Source organism: Manis pentadactyla, chromosome 12 (genome assembly GCF_030020395.1).
Source record: "Manis pentadactyla isolate mManPen7 chromosome 12, mManPen7.hap1, whole genome shotgun sequence".
Lineage (NCBI taxonomy): Eukaryota > Metazoa > Chordata > Mammalia > Pholidota > Manidae > Manis > Manis pentadactyla.
The window spans coordinates 19,271,992-19,296,276 of record NC_080030.1 but is presented as its reverse complement, the minus strand read 5'-3'; the positions used below and the strand labels follow the sequence as shown (position 1 = coordinate 19,296,276).

Below are 24,285 nucleotides of genomic sequence, written 5' to 3'. Positions count from 1 at the left end.
CAGATGAGGCCGAGAGATAGCCATTTTAGATTCAGCCATCCATAGCCAAACCAGAATTAGAATCTAAGTCACCAACTATGGTTTGGGCTGGGATCAACACGTTTATAGATTGCCTACTGTGTGAATCCTAAAGTACAATCTAGTCAGTTCACAAAATTCTTTCTTAATTTTTAAGATGTAAGTCAATATTTTACTGAAAGCAATAACCCTGAGTTGACCTACAAGGCCTAGTTTTGCAAGTAAACATTCCACCCCACCCATCCTTTCTACCATATCTAATCAGACATCAAATAGGTAAAAGTTTGATTGCTGGATGCTGCTCCTTTGATGTGTCGCCTAGTTCCTTTCAAAGAACCTCATCTAGTTGAAGTAGATGGAATTGGTGTTGGGTGTCACACTTGTAACAAAGTGATCTTTATGCTAAAAAAGCCAAGAGGTTTCTCAGGGGAATTGACACAGGTTTCAGTGGAATGACAATTACAAGGTAGATGGATCATTTAATGCCTGCTCTGAACTTCACAATAGTGAGGATCATTATTTTAATGTTAATTTGCATAATGATTGGCCTCACGAACAATGGTGAAGGCTGATAGCTGCAGTGTGCAATAAAATTAAACATTCTCTGGGCTGAACCGCTAAAGGAAAAGTTGCCAAAGTATGACTCTTTATGCACTTAAATTCATTCCAGGTCGTGTCCACACATAATCAGATGCGGATTTCCAGTATCTCTTGAAAAACTGGCAAGAAATGACAGGAAGGGAAGAGCAGCAGCCTTCTTTACGTAGAAGTCTTACCTGGTAGGCTTTGCTTTTTTACATAAATTGCCCATCTCTTCTGAGGCAGTTGAATTTGGAACTGCCATCACCCCTTCCCAAACAGCTCCCCACCACCACTCTGGCCACGCCTCTCATATGGCAGATACCCCACATCAGATTTCACAGAAAGAATGAATCTCATGTTATGAGCTGAAAACTTTTAACGAACCTTTGAAAAAGGTGGAGTTGTCATGCCTAGCAGTGAGGCAAAGAGACGTTGTCACCTCTAAGTAATAACCTTGCATTTTGAGTTGCAGGTGGAAGGTGGCAAAGAGAACAAAAAGAGGTCATCTCCATTTAGACTTACTGTTTTTAACCATCTCTATTGCTTGGAAAATTGGTTGGTATGGTGTAAATCCAGGGAGAGGAAATCCCGGGGCAAAATACCTCTAAAAACTGAAATCAGTCAAAGGGAGAAATAAAGTTTAAAATACATATATTGCTTACAAACTGCAGTCCGGGGCCTTCTCTCTTTCCTGCTCCAGCAGAAGCAAAACCGGCCCTCCCCTCCCCTCCCCTCTCGGGTACAGAAAAGCCCTCCTTGCCCAGATAGTTAGTTACCCATTGACAGGGGATTAGCTTCTCTCTACCCCTGAGGAATGATGCAAATGCACTAAAGCCATACTTCTCTCCACCCTTGAGCACCTGTTGATATGCAGATGTACTAAAGCCAGGCGAGATATTCTGGAAATATTACAATTTTACCCACATATGGTCATCCTGTACTTTGTACCCCAAATCAGTCTTGGGAGATTATTTACTTACTCCTTATTTACTTCCTGACTTCTTTCTACCAAGCGTTTGAACTCATTTCCACCACAAGAGGGCAGCCGTCTCTAAAAAACAACTAGAGCTCCTGGATCTTAATAGGAACATGTAAGAAGTTGTGCTGGGGAAAGGCATTCAGCAGCTCCTCAGAAATCACATATATCACACAAAAAAAGATCCTTTGAGGGGCAACACTGAAACGGAATAACGTATCCAGAAGGGCCAGTTTTCCCCCCGATTCTTGACTAAGGAAGATTATTTCATCAACTGACACGGTTCCCATTTCACAATTTAGGAAGGCCTAAAGCTGCAAGACATCCTTGATGTCATCACCAGAGATTTGTTTTTGAGGGGCATCTAGCGACTATCAACTTTCTCCTCCTCTTTAAAAGCTGCATACTGGTTTTGTATTCATAGCAGTTTTGTTTTTTTTAAGTCTTGCTGATAACAGAAACATTTGTTAACTTGACAGGGAAGGAAATTGTTTCAGAAGCACAATAAACACTCTTGACTTCACTGTCTTATGAGTAGAGTGTATTCTATTGCCAACTTGTTTTGTGTCCAGTGATTCAGAGTGACAGTCAACTAACATAGTGTTTTATTTTCAGGGAGAAAAAAAAGCATGTTCCTGAATATTCCCTGTTCCCCCATTTATTTTCCTAGTAGGTGGGCTTCCTCTGAAAATCCTTATTTGACCTTTGTGCTTTCAGAAAGAGCAAGTGCCTAATTCCCCTCTGTGGGTTGCTAATCCGATTTATGTGAGCAGAACCTAGAAATCTTTTTGCTCCCAACTGAAAAAATAATACACCTGCATAATAGATTGGTAGGGCTTCCACTTCACGACTTTTCTCCTTTCGCTTCGCAGGCTGAAGATTCTGTGCAGGTGAACCTGACCTTGCCAACCATCGTTTCCAGAAACTTTCTGCCCTTATCTTCTGGGATCATTTGGGCAACCCCTCAGGCTATGCAGAGAGGATCCCGGAATCCTGGGAGGTTGGCCTTAGCCTCAACACACCGTAGTGCAACAGATCTGGGGAGTATTTCATCTGAGGAAGACAAGTGACTGGACCATATGTCAACCTGCTGCTGAGGCCTGCTAGAAGGGAATGGGGCAGAAGGTTCTGAGGGCTCAAACCAGAATTGTCTTCTGTGGTTGGCTCACACCGTGCATTATTTCACCTTCCTCTGAGCTGCTAATCGCCTGCCTGCCTGCGAGCTGGGCAAGTTAAATATCAAAAGGCATGAAGTGATTGCTACCATAAAAATAAATCAGATCCCTCTCATTTTCTCTTCACGCCTGCACACACACACACACACACACACACACACACATACACAGAGTCCACATTGCGCATGTCATGTATAACAGGATGACATCCATTTCACATACATATTTACTGGAGTATGTGCTTTTGTTAGCATATATTTACATATATGGATCTTTATAAAGACATACATGCATATATTTGTGTTACATATATATCTGAATAAAGCACGTGCATGCTTATATAGATGTAAGTACGTACATATGCAGTCACAAGTGTAAATAATAACTTTCTGTTAATTCTCCCATCCCGGGAAACACAGTTGTGCCTACTCCAAGTCAATACCAAGGTGCCTTGTAATTTGATTGAGGTTTGTTGGGTTTTTTTCTCTCTTTTTAATCGTCTATTGCCGAAAAACTTCTAACTGAAAGTTGAATAACGGGTCGGGTGGGGGAGTAAAGGCTGGCCCCGTATTTGTGCCGTATTCCGCCCAGGGAGTCCCAGCGAGGGGCCGGCGCTCCAGCTGATCTCGTTCTGAGTCTGGGGGTGGAGGCGCGAGCACCCCGCGCGGCGGCCACGCGTCCCTGCCCTCGGCACCACCCCGCCGCGGCTCTCCCTGCGCGCCGTTCGCACCCCCGCGCTCCTCTCCCTCACGATCGGGGCTCCCCGGCAACCCGCGCAACCGAGAGAGAGGTGTTCGGCCTGGGCGGCGAGGGAGACGGCAGGAAGCGTCCCCTTTAAGAGCCGCGAGCGCCGCTGCCGCCGCCGCCGCCGCCGCCGCCGCCGCTTCTTACGGCTTTCACTTCTTACGGCTGAATATTATTCCATTGTGTATATGTACCACCTCTTCTTTACCCATTCATCTACTGATGGACACTTAACTTGCTTCCATTTCTTGGCTATTGTGAATATTGCTGCAATAAACATAGGGGTGCATTTGTCTTTTTCAAACTGGGCTACTACGTTCTTAGGGTAAATTCCTAGGAGTGGAATTCCTGGGTCAAATAGTATTTCTATTTTGAGTTTTTTGAGAAACCTCCATCCTGCTTTCCACAATGGTTGAACTAGTTTACATTCCCACCAGCAGTGTAGGAGGGTTTCTCCACATCCTTGCCAACATTTGTTGTTGCGTGTCTTTTGGATGGTGGCGATCCTTACTGGTGTGAGGTGATACCTCATGGTGGTTTTAATTTGCATTTCTCTGATGACTAGTGATGTGGAGCATCTTTTCATGTGTCTGTTGGCCATCTGAATTTCTTCTTTGGAGAACTGTCTGTTCAGCTCCTATGCCCATTTTTTAATTGGATTATTTGCTTTTTGTTTGTGCACGGCAGCCTCCTGATATTCCGAGAGCTTTTCTCCAAGTTTCTTTTTCTGAGAGGTTGTAACTTAGTCTGAAAGTCACCATAAATCACCATGGGGCTGTGGGCTGGGGAAGGCCCCAGGGAGGACGGGAGATCATTCCCCCAAGGGGACCACACCCACAAGAGGCCGAGCCTACAAGTCAACCTGAACGTCAGCGTGGGCACAAGCCTGTGCCCAGCACCACCCTGGACACGGTGGGCATTGAGTCGTGCTCTCCAAGCCGTTCAGCTCCACCTTATGGGACCTGTCACATGTCCCTAGAGAACTGGGCCTGGGGATAAGGACGCATCAGAGGCAAAAACCCATCCTCCTTATCTCAGTTTTGTTTTATGAGTTTCATTAGAAAAATTACAGGGGGGAAAAAAACACACAAAGTTAAAACCAACAATAATCCCACATGGATTTAAAAATGGCGTAAAGTTAGAGTGAAGCCTATCTTTCCCTCTCCCAGTCCCCAATGCCTGCGCTTCCAGTTGCAGTCCCAGGGATAAAGGTTTGCATTGTTCTTCCAGATTTTCCGTATATTTCTACACATAACATTCATTTTATAAGAGTGTCAGCATGCTAAGTGTAGCAAGTAACAAAACGTGTCCTCTTTTTGGTCATCACTGCCCACCAGCCCAGATGCAGTGATGGCTGCATGGAACTCAGCTGCATGGACCGCTCTGAGTTAGCTCGGCTTTCCCCCTCTGTCCACATGTACATTTCTTTCCAATATTTAGAGCTCTTGCCAGTGGCCTTGCAGGGATGTATTTGTGTTGGCAAGATTCCAGCCATGAGCTGGGAGGGGACAGGGAACTGCCCATGGCTCAGCCGGATCATCACACTGGGTGTCTGACTGGGAAGTGTGTGGGGGCAGCTCCCTCAGGGAAGAATCCCAAGGTCAGGCCTAGGGTTCTGGGAGTGGACGGGGGTGTCCACTCACCAAATAGCACAATCAGGAAGGAGCTAGCCCCTTTTCGAATCTATCAGAGAGACAGAATCACAGCTGAAAAAGAATGGGATGTGATGGAAAGTGAGAATATTTTCAGAGCAGAACGTGTAGCTCTGATGTAGCCAAACGTTCGAGCATTTAAAAAAATGTCCTGCGGAAAGACATGGAGGCCACTTGGCTGGTTAACGGTTCTCACCACCAGCCTTGAGCAACTGATGCATGGCTAACACTCAATATTGTCTTTTAACAAGACTTGGGGTAGGCAAAGAGCTCTCAAACCAAATATAAAAAGCACTTGCCATACGGGAACAATGATATATTTGATTCAAGAGCTTCCCTTCATCAAAAACCTGTATTGAAGAGGGAAAAAGCAAGCCACCCATAAATCCAAGGGTTCTGCAAACTCCCAGCCCTATATTCATTGCTCGGGACAGGCACAACAACGACACCAAAGAAAATAACACTTTTTTATTGTGGTAAAATCAAAGTTTAGTTTACTATTTGAACCTTTTTAAGTATACAGTTCAGTGGCATTAAGTACATTCCCGCCTGCCGGGGGAGACACCCAGTCCCCGGAAGCCCCGCCCTTGGCGGCGCCGCTCCCGCGGTCAGGCTCCCAGCGGCGCTCTCCCGCCCTCTGCCCCGCCCCGTGCCCCGCCCCCTAGCCGTGTGTCCCCGCCCCACCATTCGGTTCTGCCCCGGATGGCCGTGCAGCCTCTCCCTACCCCGCTGCGAAGCCCGGTCCGTTGGCTACGTGGCCACGCCCCGGGCGGTGCACTCCCGCCCGCTCCCCGCTCCCGGTTTGCACAGCTCCGCCTCCTCTGCGTGCCTTGGCGACGCTCGTGGCGTGCGCTGCGGCGGCGCGCGGAGGGGCTCCGGCAGCCGTTATCGCTTGGCTCCTGCGCTGGCGCCGTCCTGGCGGCGAGCCCTTGCCGAATGAAGCGCCCCGCAGCGTGACCGCAGGGGCCCAGCGGAGGGCGGAGGCGAGGCCCAGACACGGGCCCCAGCTGCGCACAGCCGCCCAGCCCGGAGCCAGACGGGCCCCCTTACCCCCGTTGCTAGGCAGCCGCGTCGGGCGTGGGAGGGGAGGGGTCTCTGGCGGTGCCACGCCATGGACCAGTACTGCATCCTGGGCCGCATCGGAGAGGGTGCGCACGGCATCGTCTTCAAGGCCAAGCATGTGGAGGTGAGCGGGCCACGGGTCCATTCCCCCCAGTCTGGGGCCCACCGTTTGGGTAACCCACCTTGGCCCCCTGACGTCTGCCTCCCCGCAACCCGCCACCTTTGACCCCTTCAGTGGAGGATGGTTCAGGCGGTGGTTATCCTGCAAGGGTCCCCCAGCAGCTTGGCGTGAGAGTGTGTGAGCTGTTTGCCAAGTGCTGCGACAGCTGGGTCCCAGGCTGGACCTTCTTTCCCTCCAGAACGGGGTGGGGGGTGCTTCCCACCCCCTCGACGGCCTCAGACCTCTGCATCCCATCCAGATGGGGCCTTTCTCGTCTTAGCATATTTGCCGGCCGGGATGGGTGGCAGTGTCTGTGTTCTTTCCCGCGCAGACTGGGGAGATCGTTGCTCTCAAGAAGGTGGCTCTGCGGCGGCTGGGGGATGGCATCTCCAGTCAGGCCCTGCGGGAGATCAAGGCCCTGCAGGAGATGGAGGACAGTCCGTATGTGAGTGAGGCTGGGCTCTGGAGGCTCGTCCTCCCTCCTGCACGCCCTCCAGTTTATCCGGTCACTTAGTGCCCTTCCTCGTCCTCCTGGCCCCCCTCATTCACCAGTTATTGCGTTCCTCACTTCTTCCCTCTCGCATTCACAAACTCATTTTTTCATTTACTCATCCATTCACTTAGTCACTAACTTACTCTTTTTCTTCTGTAACATTCAGTGATTTCTAACAGTAGTAGCAACCACCTCCTGTGGCCCTCCTGTCAGGTTCCGCAGGCTGAGTTACCTGTTACCCTGCACTGCCATTCTGAGTTCACCGCCTCACGAGGCAGGTTTCAGGGTCTCCCTCCTGGGGCCGGGGGGGAGACTCAGCCGCAACCTCACTGGCACTGGGTCGTGGACCCTTTGGCCCAGGTCTGATTGAGGAGTCCAGAAGCCGACCTCGGGGCTTCCCGTAGACCCTACCCTGTGCTGGGCACTGGCCTCAGCCTGGTTCTTGAGAATATCAGTGTGCCAGGGAAGGTGGACAGGCCACAGGGCACACCTGGCGTGGCTCGTGCTGAGGGGGGACTGAAAGTGGCTCTGGGCGCAGGAGGAGGGAGACCTGCCCCCAGCCTCCTTGCTCCCCGTGGTATTCTCAGCCCTGGGGAGTCACAAGGATGGGTCATGTCCTGCCCTGGTGAGTTTGTCATTCTCTGGAGACATCCATGATGTATTGGGTGACAAAAGCCCGTGTCCCCTGGTTTTGTGTGTGTGTCTTTGTATGCCATGTCTGTTGTGAAGTCTGGGAGAATATACTGTAAAATCTATTGTAGGTAATAGGACTTTGCTTCTTTTCTTTTCTTTTTTTACGATTGTGTGCATTTTCTGGATGTAGGTGTATGTTGTGATCTGAAAAATGACCATAAGCCCATCGTCAGAAAACCAGTAATAGTACCATTCCTGCTATTCAAGGAGAGTCAGAGGGCTGCAGACAGCCGTCATGTGGAAGAGGTGGAGGGCCTGGGAGGGGGCTGGGGTCGTGGGCCCAAGTCCTGCGGATCAGCAGTTTCTATCTCAGGAACACTCCAGAGTTGACCCTGCGCAGGCCACCACCACCTCTCAGCAGAAGAGCTGCAGCCACCTCCCCAGGGCTTTGCCCGCGCCACTGCCAGAAGTGCTGTGTGGATGAGGTCGTCCGCGCCCCTGCCTGAAATGCCCCAGTGGCTTCTCTTCACACTGAGGGTCCGCTTCTGCCTGCCTCCAGCCTCTCTCCATTCACCCGGTGTGCTTCTTAAGCGTCTCTCTCTGCCGAGCACCGTCTAGGCTCTGGAGCGCAGAAGAGCAGGCGTCCTTTCCCCGGGGGCCCACAGGCTTCCGTCCCTCCAGCCCCCTCCCTGCACCCTCATCGTGCTTGCTGCCCCTCTGCCTGGAGCTCCTCCTAGAACCAGCCCCACCCACCCATTCTCCTGTCCTCCTCAAAATCTGGACCTGTGCGCTGACTTGTTCCTCATCTATCAGGCATGTCTCCCCTGTGCACTGAGCTCCCTGAGGCCCCTCGGGACCTGCAGGCCTTGCTCCTGCTCACTACGCTGAGGGTGGCCTGGCCCCTCTGGCCCGTGGGCCCTCCTGTGCTGTGTCAGCTGGCCCCATGCCCTCTCGGTGCTGGGACTTAATGGGCCCTAGAGGAAATGGGGGAGGCCTGTACATGCGTGTGGGGGACTGTCCAGGTGATTTGCCAGTTCGTCAGCTGAGTGGGGAACCAGGCGCTGCCCTAAGTGGCATGCCCTAGGTCTCCTTTCCCCTGAACATAAGTTGGGTGTTAGGGAGGGGACCCCCCTTTTCTCATGAGAGCAGAGCAGCAAGAGCACTCTGAGCTCCCTGGGACCGAGCTCACATCTCGTGTCACCCCCCCTGCCTGCCTGGTCCTGTTAGCGTGAGGCCTGGGGGTCGCAGGGGGAGTCTGAGTCGTGTGAGCGCGGAGGCTGACAGGGAGCCTGCCTGCAGGTGGTGCAGCTAAAGGCTGTGTTCCCACATGGCGCGTGCCTTGTGCTGGCCTTCGAGTTCATGCTGTCAGATCTGGCCGAGGTGCTGCGCCACGCCCAGGGGCCGCTGGTCCAGGCCCAGGTCAAGAGCTACCTGCAAATGCTGCTCAGGGGCGTTGCCTTCTGCCACTCCCACAACATCGTGCATCGGGTCAGTCCTAGCATGGGCTGGAGTAAGTATGGTCAGAGGGGTCGGGGCCTGTGGCTGGGTCCTGGAGAGGGTGGGGCCTGGGCTGAGCTGGGTGCTCAGCTTGACATACTTTTCAAGCCGAGGCCCTCTGGGGCCTCTAGGGGTGCTGATGCTTCCTTTGGTGCCCACAGGACTTGAAACCAGCCAACCTGCTCATCAGTGCCTCGGGCCAGCTCAAGATAGCAGACTTTGGCCTGGCCCGGGTCCTCTCCCCAGATGGCAGCTGCCTCTACACACACCAGGTGGCCACCAGGTAGGGAGGGCCAGTTCCCAGACAGGGCCTGGCAAGTGACAGGCCCCGACCCTCTCACTGCGGAGGAGATGCTTCTGGACCCCATGGGGCTGGTGTGGGGCCTGGGTGACCTTCCAGGGCAGCCTTCTGTCAGGCTGGTGACCTGGCTATGAGCATGCCCCCTGTTCCTCACAGGTGGTACCGAGCCCCCGAGCTCCTGTATGGGGCCTGCCAGTATGACCAGGGAGTCGACCTGTGGTGAGATTCCTGAGGGTGGGCCAAGGGGAGTGTGGGTTATGGGGTCACAGTTGTCTCCTGGGCTTTGAGGCCGCTCGTCTGTGTGGAGGTGTTTTCCTGCTGTGAGCTCTAAATTGCTCCGGGTGTTTTCCTCAGTTTGGGTGTCTCTGGGGAGTTCAGGGCCAGTGTTCCTGCCTGTGACAGTCTTGAGCTGGATGGGGATCAGGTGAGACTGGAGTGGAAGCTTCTGGGCTGGGGTGGGGGAGGTGGCCTGAGGCTCAAGGCATGGAGCACGAAGCTAGTGCGCACGGGATGACGTCCCAGATGGAACGCCCCTGAGCTGTCCAGGGCCTGGGTGTCCGCGCCTGTCCTTGGGGTAGGATGGCTGGATATGCCTAAGAGTGTGAGATTCGGGAGCTGTTTCAGGGGCTGCATCCTGATGTGAGGAACGTGAGGAGGTGGCTGTGTGTCCCAGAGGCCGTGCTCCCAGGAGTCTCCGAGCTGCTTTGGGGCTGCTGTGTGTTTTGGAGGCGAGGCCTCCATGCTGCTTGGAGGAGGATATGCTCTGGGTTCTAGGCAGGAGGTCTTTACACTGTTTGATTCCCTGATTATGGGTGTCTGCTGCTCTGTGGGGTGCCTTGGCCTTGTGGGGACCTTTGTAGGGGCTGTGTGAGAAGATGTATGCCCGTAATGTAAGGTGATGGAGCTGATGTGGGGAGCCCCATGTCCGTGGTGGAGGGGATGATGGTATGGGAGCCCCGTGTCCGTGGTGGAGGGGATGATGGTATGGGAGCCCTGTGTCCGTGGTGGAGGGGATGATGGTGTGGGAGCCCCGTGTCCGTGGTGGAGGGGATGAATGTATGGGGAGACCTGTGTCTGTGGTGGAGGGGATGAATGTATGGAGAGCCCTGTGTCCATGGTAGAGGGGATTAATGTATGGGGAGCCCCGTGTCCATGGTGGAGGGGATGATGGTGGGAAAGCCCTGTGTCCGTGGGGGAGGGGATGATGGTGGGGAAGCCCCATGTCCGAGGTGGAGTCTCTGAACTGTGTGGGGTGTCTCTCTGCAGGGCCGTGGGCTGCATCCTGGGGGAGTTGTTGAACGGGTCCCCCCTTTTCCCAGGGGAGAACGACATCGATCAGCTGTGCTGTGTTATTCGCATCTTGGGCACCCCCAGCCGTCAAGTGTGGCCGGTTTGCAGGGGGTCTGCTGTTGGGAGGGTTGGGGGCAGGTACCCTTTGTCCCCCAACAGCTAGTGACACCCCTCCTGCACCTTCTCTTGTGGCCCCATGCCTCCCGGCCCCCACATACCCCTCCTCTGGTTACCAGAGGCTCCTCCCTCCCCCCCAGCACACATGCTGTTCTCCCCAGGCTGGGGCTGAAGGACTGAGTGGGTCATGATGACCCAAGGGCTTGGGGGGCACATGATGGGGGGCTGTGAGTGAGCAGTAGCAGGTGGGGGGCTTAAGCTGCTGGGCTGGGGGAGCTGGTGGCCAGGTGCCAGCTCGGTGCGCCTCTGTCCCCAGGAGATTACAGAGCTGCCCGACTACAACAAGATCTCTTTCAAGGATCAGGCACCCATGCCCCTCGGGGAGCTGCTGCCTGATGCCCCCCCTCAGGCCTTGGACCTGCTGGGGCACTTCCTCCGGTACCCTCCACGCCAGCGCATCGCAGCCTCCCAGGTAGGGTACTCCATGGCCTGGCTCTCCCTGCTGGTGGCCCAGTTACCCACAGGTGGGGGGTCCCTCATGACCTGGGGTGGGCTGGGCCAGGAGCCTGTGGATGCTGGGGTGCCTTCCATGAGCCCAGGGTGGGGCTGCGGGTGGGCGGGGGTTGCCTAGAAGGCATGACCCCCTCACATCTGGGTTTGGTGACTGGCTCCTTGGTCCCTCCAATGTTTGCTGAGCACCAGGCATGTCAGGTCATCGTTCTTGGCCTGTCCAGTCCCTGTGGGGGCTCGTCCTGTAGGGAGGCCGGGCATCCAGGCTGTGGGCACTCAGGTGGGGGAGGGATGGGTGGGCTGGCCTGCGGCGTCATCAGGGATCCTGGGGAGGTAGGTTCAAGCACACGGAAGCACTGACCGAGGCCTGCAGAGGGGACCTAGGGGGGAGACTGCGGCGGGAAAGGTGGGGGCGCACTACGGGCTGCAGGCCGATGGTGTCTGCGCCTCCCTCAGGCGCCCCTGGCCCCTGGCCTTGTGGCTGCCATCCCCCTCTGCCCTCAGCTCGAGCGGAGTGGGTTTACGCTCGCCCCTGGGAGTTCCCATGTCAGCAGCGCCCCCACCGCTGGGGCATCCGACCCCTTCCCGGCCCCCTGCTGCCTGCGCGCTGCTTGAGTCCACTTCTCCTGGCCATTTGGTGCCCCTCCCTGGCAGGCCCGCCATACCTCAGAGGAGAAGCCAGGCCCTGTGGCCCACAGGCGTCACATGCTTGGGAGCGTCACGCACATGGGGTTGTTACCGGGGTCTTGCCAGCTCCTGTCCCGCCTTCCTTACTCTGCTTGGCCCCAGGGCCCCTCTACATCCCAGGGCCTGTGCCCTTCTGCCCCTGCCCAGCTCCTGCACCACTGCAGCTGGTGTGTGCGCTCCCTTCCCTGGGGCTCATTGTCCCCCCGCCCTGGGCTCCCCTCAGCCGCTCCTGGCCCCAGCCCACGGGGTGGGAGGATGCCCTGAGGGGGCCTTTGCCAGGTCCCTGCTGCCTCCCCTCCTCGGGAGCACTGCCCAGACACTGAGCGCCAGATGGGAGTCCAGTGGGCGGCAGGGGATGAGGAGGAGGGCCTCTGTGGGGCAGCCTCTGCGTCCCTCCTTGGCACAGTGAGCGGAGCTGGGACCGGGAGGTCACTTGTCTCCTGCTGCCCTTTGCTTGCCGCCCCCAGGCCCTCCTGCACCCGTACTTCTTCACAGCGCCCCTGCCTGACCACCCCTCGGAGCTACTGATTCCTCAGCGCCCCAGAGGTTCTACCCCTGAGGCACACCCGGGGCCCTCCCACGGCCGTGACTTCAACGTGGACCGGCCTCTTGAGGAGTCACTGTTGGACCCAGAGCTGATTCGGCCCTTCATCCCCGAGGGCTGAGATGCCGGACCAGCCCCACTGGCCGCAGCCGCAGGGCCTGGGCCTCTCGTCCGCCGCTGCAGCCCGATGACCTCCCACAGCCTCCCATGGCCACCGTGGGCAGGCGGGTGACCGGGAGGCCCAGCCCCAGCAGAGGCCTGCAGTCCCTGCTCTCGGCCTCCTGTTTGCTCCGGACTTACCGTCAGAGAGACAGCGGGCTCTGCCGCACGGTCCGTGGGGCCAGTTCCTCACGGGCTGCCTTCCTGGTCCTGGACATCCTGGGGGAGCGTGGGGGGTGGCATGTCCTGGTGTCCGAAATTCACGTGGGAGGGGAGGTGTGGTTTGGTTCAGAGACATTAAACTAGTTCATTTTTGAGATTTGTTGTGAGAAAACCCCCGGTGGTTCTGCCTGGTATCTGCTCCTGTCTTATTCCCGTCGCAGGAAGTAGCTGAGGTGACACAGTCTCCAGGCCTGGGTTCTCTGTGGCCACTGGGAGAGTGGCCCTGTTCATAGCTGCTCTGGCCCCGGGGGCTTCCCGGGACTTCACATGACAGTCCCCGTTTGGAGGGGAGGTGGCAGTACTCAGGGTCCCGCACGTGGGACAGGCCGTCCTGGAGCTCACCCGTTAATCCAGGAAACCTCAGTTCAGTCTCAGCTGGCTCCTGGTCCTCATGGTAACCGGGTCAGCCGATTCTAAAGTGCACACGGAGGTGACTAAGCTCAGGGGAAGCAGCCGACACAGAAGTGACAGAGAAAGCCGGGGACAGGACACGAGGACTGACCTCGGGGCTGCAACAAGCAAGACCGTGGGATTGGATCAGGGAGGCACAAAAAATAGGCCAGAGACTTTCTAGCAATCCTTTTTTCTTCAAATACTCATTTTGTTTTTCGTGTGGATAAACTTCGGTAAGCACTGGGGACCAAAGTGGCTAACGCTGCCACAGTCACTGCCCCCCACGCCCCTGGGAATACAAAACAAAATAAAACATCGCTTTCAGGGAGAAATCTGACTGCCTGGTATGTCTTCAGAGATGTCCTAAGGTATCTGGTCTCTCCCTGTTTCTCCAGCCACATCCTCTGGAGACTGTAAGTCCCAGGCTTGCTCAATTTTGGGTAGCTCTCACCCCCACAGAAATGTGAGCCTAACCTTCGGAAATGACATCCTAACCTTCAGCCATCCCCACCCACAAGAGATTTTAAAGGACCCTCATCTTGACCTTGAGCCTTAGACTGAACCTGACACCCGAAGTAAATCTTGCATTTAACCTGACCCTTACTCATCACCTGCCCCAACCTTGGATTTGACCTTGACCATGATGTATACACTCATTATCACCTAATTCTTTGTCAGACCCTTAACCACCTATACCTGACCTTGATCTTGGCTTTGATCCTGACCCTTACCCTCTGACCCTCACCTCAGTCTTGACACTGACCCATCAATACCAATCCACATGATGCTCTTCATGACCTTCATTCTGATGCTCACCAGTAACATGACCTTTACACTCACCCTGACATTGACGTATCTTTTGACAGTGATTCTTCTCACACTGAGGATGACCCAGAACACTGTCAGGAATGAGACACCACCTGCAGTCTGATTCTGACCCTCAGCCTCACTCTGCCTCTAGACTGAATTTTCACCTTTATCTTAAACTTGACCTTGAAATACATTGAAGCTGAAATTGAAATGAGTCTTCCCCAAACCTGACCCTGAACACAGGCCTGATCTTGACACTGACATTGATACAGATCTCAATTTCACCGTGACCCTGAGCATGACCTGAGACTTGACCCAGACACATCAACTTGACATTGAACCTGACCCTGACCCACTCACTCCCTGTTATTCTTGAATAACACTGCATTGGCCACTGCCTCTTCCTCACCCTGACTCTGACCCACAGGCAGATCCTGCCCCTCACTTGGCTGTCACTGTTTGCACCACCCATCTCAGCCTTGAAGTTGATCTTGAACCCAACCTGGGCATTGGATTTCACACTGACATTGACCTTCATCATTGTGCTAACCTTCATCCTCAGCCTGATCATTGCCCTAATCTTGACCCATCCTCATACTTAACCTTGAACCTGGCCTTGACTTCAAGACCATGTGGGCAGGTAGAATAGTATCCCCCTAAAGATGTCCTTGTCCTAACCTATGAGTGTGTTTCATGTAGCCACAGGGACTTTGTAGATGTGCGTAAGGGGAGTACTGACCTCGCAATGGGAAGAGATCCTGGATTATGCAGGTTGGCCTAATGAGAGAGAGCAGCAGTGGAAACCAGCCTCCACCTTGACTTTGAACTGACCTTGACCACAAACATGCTCACATTGATCCTGACTCTGCATGTGACACTGACCCTATTCCTGAACATCAACCTCATCCTCACCCTGACCCTGAATGCTACCCAGACCTGGACATTCAACATGAATCCAACTCTTGATCTTCCCTCATCGTAGTCATGACCATTATCCTTACTCTGACCTTCGCCTTCTCGCTGATCCTCTAATGGATTCTCACCCTGATGCTGGCCCTGATCTTGACCATGAGTCACACTCATCTTGACTCTGACCTATGGCACTATGATGCTTAGCCTGACAAGCAATTTTACTTTTATTATGCTAGGGAAGGAGGTGGGGAAGGAGGCGCAGGTTAGGGAGTGGCTGCGGGCTGCAGACCCCCGGGCCGCAGGGAGTGTCTGCGGAGGGCTGAGGAACTCTGTGTCCTTGGTTAGTGGACTCTCGCCGCCTAGGTCTGGTCACGGAGGTCCTAAAACTCCTTGAGAAGGCAATCCTTACTTCCGCGCATATCTCTGTACCTCCCGGAGAAGGAGAGCTTTAAGTAGGGCGCTATTTGCAGAAATCTCAAATTGGAAACACATTTCCTTTTGATGATCAATCAACAAGCCTTTATGCAAGAATGAAGGGCTGGACAGAAGCCCTTTTTTCCCCCCTTTTCGGCCCAAATGTTAAAGCAGCAAAGGAGGCAAATACAGTAGGAAGTCAGAGAGGTCAACTTTTCACTGATACAAAAATAAACATGTAAATACGAATGATAAGAGTTTTATTTGCACTGGTCTGGCGGAGCCGCAGCGAGAGCTGGGGAGTGGGGGCGGGCGGAGGGGCGGGGCTGGGAGGGAGGGGGGCTGAGGTGCCCCTGCGCGTGGAACCGGGAGCGGCAGCGGCGGCGAAGGGCCCCAGACTCCGTTCCAGAACCTGCCCTGGAAAGGAAATCTCCAATAGAGATGAGCTCACTGCAGTTACTCAATTAAAATATTACAAGACTTAAGTCTGTAGGTCCCACTGTATACTGACTCAGCAGTGGGAGACACAACAAAGCGTTTTATCTTCTACACGGAAGCTTAAAAGATATTTTTAACCCATGGACAGAGCAACAAGGTTAAGCCCGCGTCGTCTGCCTGGTGTCCCAGGGAACTTGCGCGAGGGATTACACCGGGAAAGTACAGTTTCACCACCAGCAAGGCAGGAGTACCTACAGCCCCTTGTTTTGGAGAAAAGATTAAATGCTTTCCTGCTGGGGCAATGCGTCTAAACCTGATTTGGTAGCAGTGTCGTGTATTTATAAAACAAGTCCTATTTAGGACAACTGAAGAAAAGCTGGAAAAAAGAACAAGCAAACTTGAACACTGAAGCAACCTCAAGCATCTCTGTGTTTTGATATATTTTTATAAGGGAAGTAAGTATTCAGTTTATCAGGAATGTATATAACTGAAACCAAGAAAAAGAAATAACTATGCATTTAAAAAGACCGAGTTTTGAAATTATATATCGGTGCTTAGAATGGGGCTAAGGAAGTGCTGAAATGTAGCAAAAGAAAGGACATAATGTCGACCGTCATCCACTGTAAATGTTTGCAAATGGATATTTTTTAATAAACAGGATTATTACAGGTGATCTATAGGAATATAAAAGCCTTTGCAAGCTTTGCATTTGTATATGGGAAGAAGTATGACAATCCTAGACGATAGACCCAAAGCCTCTACATTTGATGTATTTTGTTTTAAAAATAGGCCTAGTTTTTTTAGCTTCATCTGCAGTTCTATGTGAGGATTGATAAATCAGTTTTTACTTGCTTTATTAATAAAATGTAATTTCGATATCTTGAGTTAATGGTTTTGTGATTTAGCTGGGTAAACTATCTTTGTAACATGTTACTTATAAAAATTAAAAACATTCTTTTATTTATATATATATATGAATGATAAGCATATCAGTATATAAAAATTGTCCATACCTTATTTTTATGAAATTAATTGCTGGCATTTTATGTTATATAAATCATATGGGATAAACTAAACACTGCTTAGAAATTTTAAAAATGCAATTAATCTTGAAAAGTTGAAAAATACATTATATGATTTGATCTATTTTAAGTACAGTCTTTAAACATTATACCACTGGTTTCATTGTCAAAATGCATGCTTATTTCTGTGCAATTTTCCCAGCTCTTTCAGCACATATACTATCCAGGTAGATGGTGAAGGGAGAATTAAAATCTATCCATAAATATTTCCTCTGATTGCTTCATCTGCAGATAATCTGGTCATGGATTAACACTTTTCCATCTTTTTCCACTTTTTGAGTGTGCATTTTGGAAGAATTATAATCATTTTATTAACTGTTCTATTTTTGCCTAAAGAAAGTATTGACAGACTTTTTTTCACCATATGTAGTTGACAGCGGGTAGACTTACCTTAATCAGTTGTTTATCAATAGGGTTGAGATAATTTACATACCATAAATTTACCCATTTAACACGTATAATTCAGTGGTTTTTAGCATATTCATGAAGTTGTGCAAGATAAGACTGCATTTTAAAACCCAATTAGTTAAGTGTAAGGTTGAAGGCACTGGGGGGAGGGGGGAGCACGGCAGACACTGATAACGTGTCAAAGTCCTCGGCTGCTGCCCCCTCCCAACCTGAAAAATGTGCCTTAGGCTAGCCAATCCTCGCACCGCTGTAAATCTAAGCTCTGCCTCCCCCTACCTTCTTTAAAAACTCACTGCCTGCCCTGCTGAGTGTGACTTCCCCCGGCCTGTGATAGCCAGACCGGGGAACATCGCCCGGGAATTTGCGTTCAAATAAACTACCTAGCCCTTTGTTGTCTCTCTTCGCCTGCTTATTTCAGCTAGAATTTATCTTACATTAAGAAGTAAGTTTGTTAACATACTCTTTTAACAAACAGACAAAATAACTCAGCCCACCTTGGGAGCAAAGCAGGCAGTCTTGATTGATACGCTCCCAGACCAGGAAGCTATCCTGCAAGGAAATCAGAGCAGTAAATTTCTTGTAAATAACCCAGAGGACTGATAAGAAACTTACTGTCTCTTCAAAGATAAACATTTTGGGACCATCTAGCAGGTGTGCATCCCTAGCCCTTTGCCTCTCAACCACCTATAAATCCCCAGACAACACACCACCCTGGACTCTCTCGCCTCCTACTGGCCTGAGTCGGGAGCTCTGTCCTCTCACTTCATAAATAAAAGCCTCTGCCTTGCTCTCTCCTACCTTGAGTGTTTGCAAAATTCATTCGTCGACTCTGCGAACAAGAAACCCGGCATCAATCAGGTTTCTTCTTAGAAGAAATCTCAAGTTTTTTCTGAGCCCTTTTAGAGATGTTTAATGCATAAACAAGCAAAGACACATAATATATAATTGTATTTTCACTAAAGCCATTGCATGTCATATTCACTGGTACACATTTTTTCACTTAAAATGTTTTTTATTGAAATATAGTTAGCATACAATATTACATTGGTTTCAGGTATACAACATGATGACTTGACAATTACACATGTCATGAAATGCTCACCATGATGAGTGTATTACCGTGTCACCACACAAAGGGTACAATGTTATCAGTTACAGTCCCTGTGCTGTACGTCCATCTCTGTGACTAATTTTATGATTTCACCTATTTCACCCACCCCTCCAGCCCCATCCCCTATGGCAGCCACCAGTCTATTTTCAATGTTTCTGAGTCTATTCCTGATTTGAGAGATTCTATACCAGCAGGTAAAGACCTTCCTCACTCGTTGTTACATCTACATAGCTTTCCACTCTACAGATGTTTCACACCTTAACAATGTGTCTCTAATGATAAACATTTTCTTTTCAATCTTTTGTTTCTAAGATGTTGCAATAATATTGCTGGGTCAAATTTGCAGCTGTAATTTTGATGGATATTGCCACATGTCAGCACACTTCTGTAGCTGCCTAATGGATTCCTTGACATTTTGAAGTTTTGGTAAGTATAGAACCATTCTTGGCCATTCCCGCTGCCCATGCACGCAAGCTGTTCCCTTTAAGTGAGCAAATTCAACTTTTATTTTCAAAAATTTTGTCTTGAAATCTATTTATTTCAGTGCTTGCTCCCTTCTTTAACTTTTTTTTCGTCATTGTAAATGAAGGAAAAGACTCCAGTTTTACATGTTGTGGCTCTCTTTTGTGTAGCTCCTATATTTTTTCTCCTAGGATTCCTTTTAAGCTCTTTCCTTAGGTTAACGTAATTTTGCTCATTTTTTTTTTCATTCCTATTCTCTATGTCCCTTAAGCTGTGTTTCAATCAGGGTCCAATATGACCACCCTAAATTTTGCCTTCATTACTATAGGGTTTTTTCCTTCCATTTACTTACTGAGTTTTTCTAGTGCACAATTTCACGAAACCTCCCCAAAGGTTTTGCATCTCTGCTCTTACTTCTTGCCTAAAAAGGCAGGTGCTTTCTAACATCATTTGATTCTCTGTCAGTAATGCCATGACTTTCATCTGCTCTGTGCTGATCCTTCAGTGAGTATTCATCACTTAAAATTTTCTTTTTTTCTTACATTATTTTCATACAGATCCTGTGTCCATTCCTTTTGGTTACAAATCATCAAAGCAAATGGTTTCTCCTAGAGTTATTTCCACAATATTTGTGTTAAAACATGTTCAGAGGTATATTACAAGATGTCAGTTTTTGTGTGAATTTATAACATCCAAAAGCAGAATGAATGTCGTGGGGAGCTCTCATGGCAAAAATCTGTGTTGTTCTCCACAGCCAGAACCAAAATTGTCCCTGAAAATATGGTTTCTCTGTGTAATTACACACTTAGATTCAACTCTTCTGAGTCTTTACGCCAGTGGAAAACCAATTTAAACCAAACTTTAGAGCAATTGGTGCACCTCCAATAAATCTCTGACTGCATCATCTCTTCCAATATTATTTAGTTTCATAGATATTAGACATGATGTTTGGGTTTGTTGTATTTGTGGCATTTGGATTATTTCCAAGAAGAGACGATCATGTGTGTGCATGTGTGCGTGCACAAACTTTGGGCCACCATCTTCAATATCAAAATAGACTTTTTCTTTCAACCAAGGGTTTCTCTTAAAATGTAATAATTACCAGGATTTGGAATGAATCATTAGCAATGGGGAGAGATGGAAGGAAGGTGAGCAAGAGAGACAGATATGCATGTGCTTCTGTGGTCCATGTTACTTTTCCCAGCCCAGGAACACTATTATTTTGTTAAGTGATTATTTTTTCTAGCTGATCACAAATACTTGGGAAGGTAGCCTCAAGTAACTGGGATGGGTAGGAAATGGTGCTTAAAATGGAGTATCACTTCTGGAAAGCAACGTGTAAACCTAATAGGCTTAGTGATGCACAAATCTCAGGATTTGGATACAATGTTTATGGGCTGAAAGGCTTGGTGTTTTGCAGGACTACCCTATCATGCAGGCACCACTGAGGAGAAGAGCAGTTTACAGGAACTCTACTTCCCTTCTCGTCCTCAGGCCCTCAAGTAATTCGTTTTTTTAATTGACTCTATTGGGGTAAAATATATTTGCAATAAAAATCAGATTATAAGTATATATTTCATGAGTTTTGACAATTATAAACCCCCTGTAACTACAACTTTGACTGAAATACAGAATCTTGCGCTAACCCAAGAAACTCCCTCATTAGCACCTCAGACAATGATGCCATTCCCACACTCAGGAAACCACAGATCTGATTTTTCTCACTATGGTTTACTTTAGACTGTTCTAGAATCACTCAGAGTAGCATCATTCTCTTCTGCGTCTGTTTTCTTTTGCTCAACATAATGTCTATGAGATTCTCACATGTTATTGAATGAACTATTCCTTTTTATTGCTATATAGCATACCAATGTATGACTAACCCACAAATTGTTTATCTGTTCAACAGTTAATGGGCATTTGCTTTGTTCCCAGTTTGGGCTATTCTGAAGAAAGAAGTTGTGAACATTCTTAAGCATTCTTTTTGTGGGCATTTGTTTTGATTTCTCTTGGATAAATACCCAGAAATGGAATTGCTGGGTCATACAGCAAGTGTATGCATAACTTTATTTTAAAAATGCCAAGCTCTATTCCAAAATAATTGCTGCCTCTTACAGTCTCACACAGCAGTGTATGAGAGTTCTGCTTCCTTTTGCCAACAGTGGTGCTTTCAGTATTTTTACATTTTGCCATTCTAGTCTGTATACTTTAAAAAGCATACAGTGTGACTGTGATGTCCTCTTCGCTGGGTTGCAGGAGGAGGATCCCGTGCTGACTGTGATCACCTATGCGGGGCTGAGCCTGTCTCTGCTGTGCCTCTTCCTGGCGGCCCTCACCTTCCTGCTGTGCAAAGCCATCCAGAGCACCAGCACCTCCCTGCACCTGCATCTCTCCCTCTGCCTCTTCCTGGCCCACCTGCTCTTCCTCACGGCCATTGACCGGACTGAGACCAAGGTACTGACACTGTCTCCATGCTGCACTGGGTGCCTTAATACAGTGGGTCCTGGCGGAGGTTGGTGGAGTGAGTAGCCATTTTCACACCGAGCACGCAAACTGCAGACCCACCCACTCTGACAACTCCTTCATGCGTATCAGAGTTCTCCCCGATGGTAAGGTATGGAAACCCAGGGAACAGACTCCACCCTGCCAGTCCCTCCTGGTGAGCCCTTACTCCTCCCCCAGGTGCTGTGCGCCATCATCGCGGGGGCCTTACACTATCTCTACCTGGCCTCCTTCACCTGGATGCTGCTGGCGGGTCTGCACCTCCTCCTCACGGCACGCAACCTGACGGTGGTCAGCTACTCCAGCGTGAGCAGCTTCATGAAGTGGCTTGTGTTCCCTGTGGGCTATGGGGTCCCGGCTGTGATCGTGGCCATTTCTGCAGCATCCAGGCCGCAGCTTTATGGAACACCCACCCGGTAAATGCAAATTCCAGGAGAACACATTTTCAAAATCAGGCGGCAGCCTGCCTTGGTCCATGGGCTGCAGTTGACACATCCTTGTCTTCGTAGCTTTCTCCTTTGATTATTCCTGATGGATGCATCTGACTGTCCCCGTGGTCCTCACACTTCTTACCTCACTCACAATCCCCCTCACTGAGGATCAAATCCAATGCTGCCTTGGGCCTTCAGATCAGGTGACCTTCAGATACTGATTGTTTCCTAAGCCTCAGCTGCCTGGCTTGTGATTAAATTACGTGATGCACATGAGCCCTAAGTAGTGTGTCAGGCTTAATGGTCTGCTTTTTTTTTACTCATCTTTCATGAACCAAAATTTTTCACCTTTTCTACCTGTACTTTACCTTCATAGCTCAGCTGAAACACAATTCACTGCTTTCAGGGAACCCTTCCCAACTGGCTGCTTCTTCGACATCCCAGATGGGGTTATGGATCCTGCTGCATGTTCTCAAACCTCCTCATGATTTGGTTATAAATCTCATCATCTTGATTGTTTTCTATTGTCTGTTGACCTGTCACTTGGGGGCCGGCCTGGGGTGGGGGAGAATCTGTTCCCAGTCGAGGGCAAATCATCTTTGAAATTGAAATCAGTCAAAGGGAGAGAGAAAGTGGGAGAACCGTGTATTGCCCACAAGCAGCCGTCCACTTCTGCTCTCCCTTGTCTCTCGTGACCCAGTTGCAAAAAAGGGTCCCACCCAACCTCTCCATTCCGGTTATGCCCTGCTCCCCCTTGTAATCACCTGCTGACATGGAGATGGCCTACTTCTCTCCATCCCTTGGAGACACCTGTTGATACGGACATGCACTAAGGCCCAGTGAGAGATTCTGGAAATATTGCAGTTTTACCCACACCTTCCCACTTAGCTAGGATCTCGCTGAGGACAGAGATGAATATGTTTTAATTGCAACTGGGTCTTCATAGCCAAGAACAGATCCTGACACAGAGGAGATATTCATTCTTTGTCCAAAAACATAAATTGTCAGGGTTCTTTTTTCTTACAAAATATATCTCTGTATGGTGACAGAAGGTAATTACACTTACTGTGGTGAGCATTTCTTAATGTATATAATTGTCAAACCACCATGTTGTACACCCGAGACCAATATCATATTGTATATCAACTGTATTTCAATTTAAATTTTTAAATGAATAATAAAGTTAAAAGACCATAACTAAGTTCAGGAGACCTGATGTACAGCATAGTGTCAATAGCTAACAAATATTGTAAACTAAAATGTACTAAGAGGATAGGTCTTAGGTTATGCATCTTACAAAAAAAAGCCATGATAATAATAATAAAGGAGGCAGAAGGAAACTTTGAGAGGAGAAGGATATATTTGTCAATTCTTTACCCACAGAAGCCAATATTCTTGAATCTCTTTCTGTCTCTCTCTCCTACCCAGGATGCTGACACATAAAGCATCAGCTCAGCTCTTCATCTTGGGATGCACGTGGTGTCTGGGCCTCCTGCAGGTGGGGGCAGCTGCCCACGTCATGGCCCACCTCTTCACCATCAGCAGCAGCAGGCAGGGCGCCTTCGTCTTCCTGGTGTGCCGCCTCCTCCGCCAGCAGGTACCACTGTCTGCCTCCCACCCTGGGGTCTTTCATCCTCACCCCTCTCAGTGAGCCAATCCAGGCCATGCTTGGCCTGCAGGCCTGGGCGCAATACAGGAAATGGTTTCAAGTGGCCAGGAAAAGAGGAGCTGAATCTGAGAAGTTCACACTTTCCAGCAGGGCCACTTCTGAGGTCTCCAAATAGTGTGGTAAGGTCACACATTGCCCCCAGAGCACTTCACTAACTGCTCCACAAGAAAGCTCATGTCTAGCACCCTGGACAAGCTGGGTAGGCAACAGGTGACGCCCTAGACTGACTCACACTTGGTTCACTCCTGGACTCACCCAAAGGCACTTCCCTGTCCTGAAAGGTCTTCCTCTACTTGTGCTCACTGTGTCTCTGCTCACTTTGACCCCTGCACTTGACCATCCACTTACCCCTACACATGTGGAGCAACCACTTTGTGTGACATGGTGCCTGCCCTTTTTTATGAAAGTATCATTGATAAACAATCTTATGTTTGTTTCAAACATGCAACACAGTGGTTCGACAGTTACCCATATTATTAAATCCTCACCCCCTCTAGTGTAGTCACTGCCCATCAATGTGTAAGAAGGTACAGAATTATTCACTGTATTCCCCATGCTGCCCTACCATCCCTGACCAACTTATCTTATCTTGTGTTTGGTGCATGCCCTTTTAGATTTTACTTGTTGAGAAGGTAGAAAATGTAAGATAAAAAGCAGTGTCTGACGTGCTCACCCCTCCCCCCAGTGCCTTCAACCTTACAGAAAACACTTTTCATAAGCAGAGAGAGAGACAGTAGTCCACTAAGGAAGCAGGAATTACTGACCTGCAGCGGTCTGCACACGCCGCAGAGAGTCACAGCACCACCCTTTAACCCAAGTCATTCCATGCTA

At 50.0% G+C, this 24,285-nt stretch overlaps 2 protein-coding genes across 7 annotated transcripts; both read left to right on the top strand.

Moving 5' to 3' along the window:
• The first annotated feature begins 5,899 nt into the window (after positions 1-5,899).
• On the top strand, positions 5,900-12,934 carry LOC118909593 (cyclin-dependent kinase 20). Of its 6 annotated transcripts, none has more exons than XM_036880272.2 (8): positions 5,908-6,333; positions 6,701-6,814; positions 8,795-8,983; positions 9,154-9,275; positions 9,450-9,512; positions 10,560-10,683; positions 11,017-11,172; positions 12,365-12,934. In XM_036880272.2, the coding sequence occupies exons 1-8, from the start codon at positions 6,259-6,261 to the stop codon at positions 12,560-12,562; spliced, it is 1,041 nt and encodes a 346-aa protein (XP_036736167.2). In that variant the 5' UTR covers positions 5,908-6,258; the 3' UTR covers positions 12,563-12,934. The 6 variants fall into 6 exon arrangements, with proteins under 6 accessions (XP_057346195.1, XP_057346196.1, XP_036736167.2 ...); XM_057490216.1 differs by having other exon boundaries at positions 6,299-6,333; positions 6,701-8,072; positions 8,795-9,005; XM_057490214.1 differs by having other exon boundaries at positions 6,299-6,333; positions 6,701-8,308; positions 8,795-9,005.
• Positions 12,935-19,324: 6,390 nt separating this feature from the next.
• LOC130679752 (adhesion G protein-coupled receptor E3-like) lies at positions 19,325-23,451 on the top strand. Its single transcript, XM_057489194.1, has 4 exons — positions 19,325-19,356; positions 21,051-21,306; positions 21,535-21,770; positions 23,214-23,451. The coding sequence occupies exons 1-4, from the start codon at positions 19,325-19,327 to the stop codon at positions 23,434-23,436; spliced, it is 747 nt and encodes a 248-aa protein (XP_057345177.1). The 3' UTR covers positions 23,437-23,451.
• Positions 23,452-24,285: the final 834 nt, after the last annotated feature.